At 35.4% G+C, this 2900-nt stretch overlaps 1 protein-coding gene across 1 annotated transcript; it reads right to left on the reverse strand.

The window, feature by feature from the left end:
• Positions 1-2278, reverse strand: LOC128986207 (tubulin--tyrosine ligase-like protein 12). Its single transcript, XM_054406427.1, has one exon. The coding sequence runs from the start codon at positions 2005-2007 to the stop codon at positions 88-90; it is 1920 nt and encodes a 639-aa protein (XP_054262402.1). The 5' UTR covers positions 2008-2278; the 3' UTR covers positions 1-87.
• Positions 2279-2900: the final 622 nt, after the last annotated feature.

Here is a 2900-nt window from a genome sequence, read left to right on the forward strand (position 1 = left end):
TCAGTGAATAAGACACTTTTACTCCTCGACTTCCCATTATCTATGTTCAACAAATAGGCCATAGGCTATAGCTAAGTAGCTTAAACTTTAAACAACTTTGTGAAAAACATCTTTTTCTTCGTCTAAAAACAGGAGCTCAAATATATCATTGTAAAAATCAGGGTAGTATTCACACGCTCTTTGACAATCAGGTGTCCAGTTGATTTCTAAGATCTTTGGTTGAAACTGTTGATCTCCATTTGTAGCAAGCATCAAATCTGCAGCATACAATGCACGAGACTGGGGACTTTTTCCTATTCCACAAGGTGGATTCTTGTTTGAGGCCGCTTCAAAGATATCCTTCATCATTGAAAAGATTGTTGGTTCAACCTGTGACCACTGATTATCAGGATATTGTATATTAAACTCTCTGATAAAGTCTGAACAAAGCAGACGATGTAGTGTTGCATTTTCATTATAATTCATAACAGTAAAATGCTTTTCATAGTCATGAAAATCATTCATCTCAAAAGGTTTGTTTGAAAAACGCAAGAAGAAGTTTTTGTACACATACAGTTCCAAAGGATGGACAGACTTTAGCAAAATAACATATCGAACATCAAATTTCACATGTCCAATTCCATCACGGTAAAACAAGACTGGGTTTTCAATATATTTTTGGGCAATTTTTGGCCCACTTCTGGAAATTCGAATGATACAGTCCAAATTGTCTGTTATGAGAGTATCCATACCCCTAGCTAGGTTCCAAGGCTTACAAATCCAATGATTATCAAACCTATTATCTTCTCTGTGTTGAAAACAGCTAATAAATTGTTGTAACTCGGTGGAGAGGTTATACGTTACAGGCAACCAAGCAGGTTGAGCATCTTCCACAGAACGAGAACCTAATGTTGTGACAATATCCTGTGTATCATTAGTTGATGTTCGTCTACAAATAACTGCTAATAAATCTTTAATAGTTATAACACATTCAAAAGGAAACTGATTGATAAATTTGAATGGGCAGTTTTCACTGAGTTCTTTGTATTTCTTAAAATGGGAAGTTAACCACAAAATATCAGCATCTTCTTCTTCTGCAACTACTATGAATTTAGGGCTTGTTAAGTATTCGTTGACGTAAATGTACTGAGAGAAAACCTTAAGTGGCCGTAAATTGGTAGCTTCTCCGTTTGTGTTTTTCGTAACAAGAGCATTTAAATTTGGAAGTGTCTCATTTGTTCGGCCTGAAATGAAGTACTCTTCTTGTGGCTCAGTTTGGTAAAAAGATACATCCCTGAAAGAGTGATGTATCCACGGTAACAGATGCGCTCTTTTATAAGCTTCATCAGTGATACCTTCAACATAATCTCTTGTTACTTCATCCCCCTTAGTAACAATCTCGTTTGGAAACAACAATGAGTATGCTATTCCTTCAGGAATATGCAGGAATGGCACAATTCTAAAGTTGGGGTTACTTGAATGCTTAATGGAAGAGCCAAATTCGTCCATTATGTACCATATGGGTAACTTATCTTCAACACTGTTCAAAGAAGGCAAGGAGTAAGTCAAGTTAAACTTCCACATCCGGTCAAATACACAATCCATAGTATTTTCAGATTCAATGGGAACATTCATCAGCTTGGCCATCCGTTCCAATAAACCAGGTATAGTTTGAAGATGAGTAACAGCTTCACTTGCTCTGTAGGTCCAGGCATGATCGATTAGAAAAATGTTGTTTCCATCACTAGGGTCAATTGAATCAATTGATACAACTACCTTTAATGTAGCTTCATCAGTTTCATCCTCAGGCTCAACATACAACATAGAGAATGCATTGCCAGCATCAAAAACCTGATTCTCAAGTTTCAGACATAGTGCTTTCCAAAAGTGTTCAGGGATATTGTTCGATTTAAGTTGGAATTCATGCTGTTCTAAAAATAAATGATAATTACTATCATCTACATCAAATACTTCATTTATAATAGGTCTTTCATTATCTATACTTGCAATATGCTCCTCCACACTCATTTTTTGTATGGAAAGTCACATAACACTCAATTCCATAGTAATAAAAAAATATTATCAGCAACTTAGGCCTACTACTACTTCAAGTGATGCAATCACGATCAATGTAAATGTACCTAGGCCCTATTTCAAAACAAAACTTAAAATTTTATCACACTAGAAGAATCCTTGGTTTCACTTCCACGCAGATAGATAGAGTAGAGACAAGAGAAGTAAAGATTAAAGAAAGATAATGTAATGTAGTAGACTAGTAGAGTAGAGATAAACTTGATTGAACTTGACCTAACCTTAAAACCTTAAAGCCAAGAGTAAGAATAAAAAAGATAAAAAACGAACGAAGCAACGAAGGAAAACGAGAGCTTCAACTTTAATATTTTTCACTTGGCAGGCTACGATGCTGACTTTGCAACCACAAAGTTCTCCATAGTACGTGAATATTGATATGGACATTGATTATATGGTATGGACCATAACACAAACTACGTTTATTATTTAAACAAAAATTGGATGTAATACATGCTAAATATAAAACTGAACCAGATTTTACAATTATGATAAGTTTAATTTTGTGGGCCAGTGACGCAATTTGTTCATTTATTAGCGAATTTCCCATATCAGGGAATAAGACCTGGACCATAGCCACCAACTTACTCCAGGCCGCGGCCTAGTAGAATTGGCAACGTTGCAAGTAGTGTTGTTTAGCGCTTGACGTCCCTTAAGATAACATGGCAGACAGGTGACACCAGCTAATTAATTCGCGTATTATTCATTTAAATTGATGAACATACTGTAAACCATACCGTACGTATTTATTTAAATCTATTTCTGAATTTAAAATGGAGTCAATATTTCCATAGCCCAGTAACCAAGCATGCGTATTCTTAAAAAATACACAA

The sequence above is a fragment of the Macrosteles quadrilineatus genome, unplaced genomic scaffold, assembly GCF_028750875.1.
Source record: "Macrosteles quadrilineatus isolate MER2022 unplaced genomic scaffold, UCM_ALF_1.0 Scaffold_2__2_contigs__length_208266976, whole genome shotgun sequence".
Lineage (NCBI taxonomy): Eukaryota > Metazoa > Arthropoda > Insecta > Hemiptera > Cicadellidae > Macrosteles > Macrosteles quadrilineatus.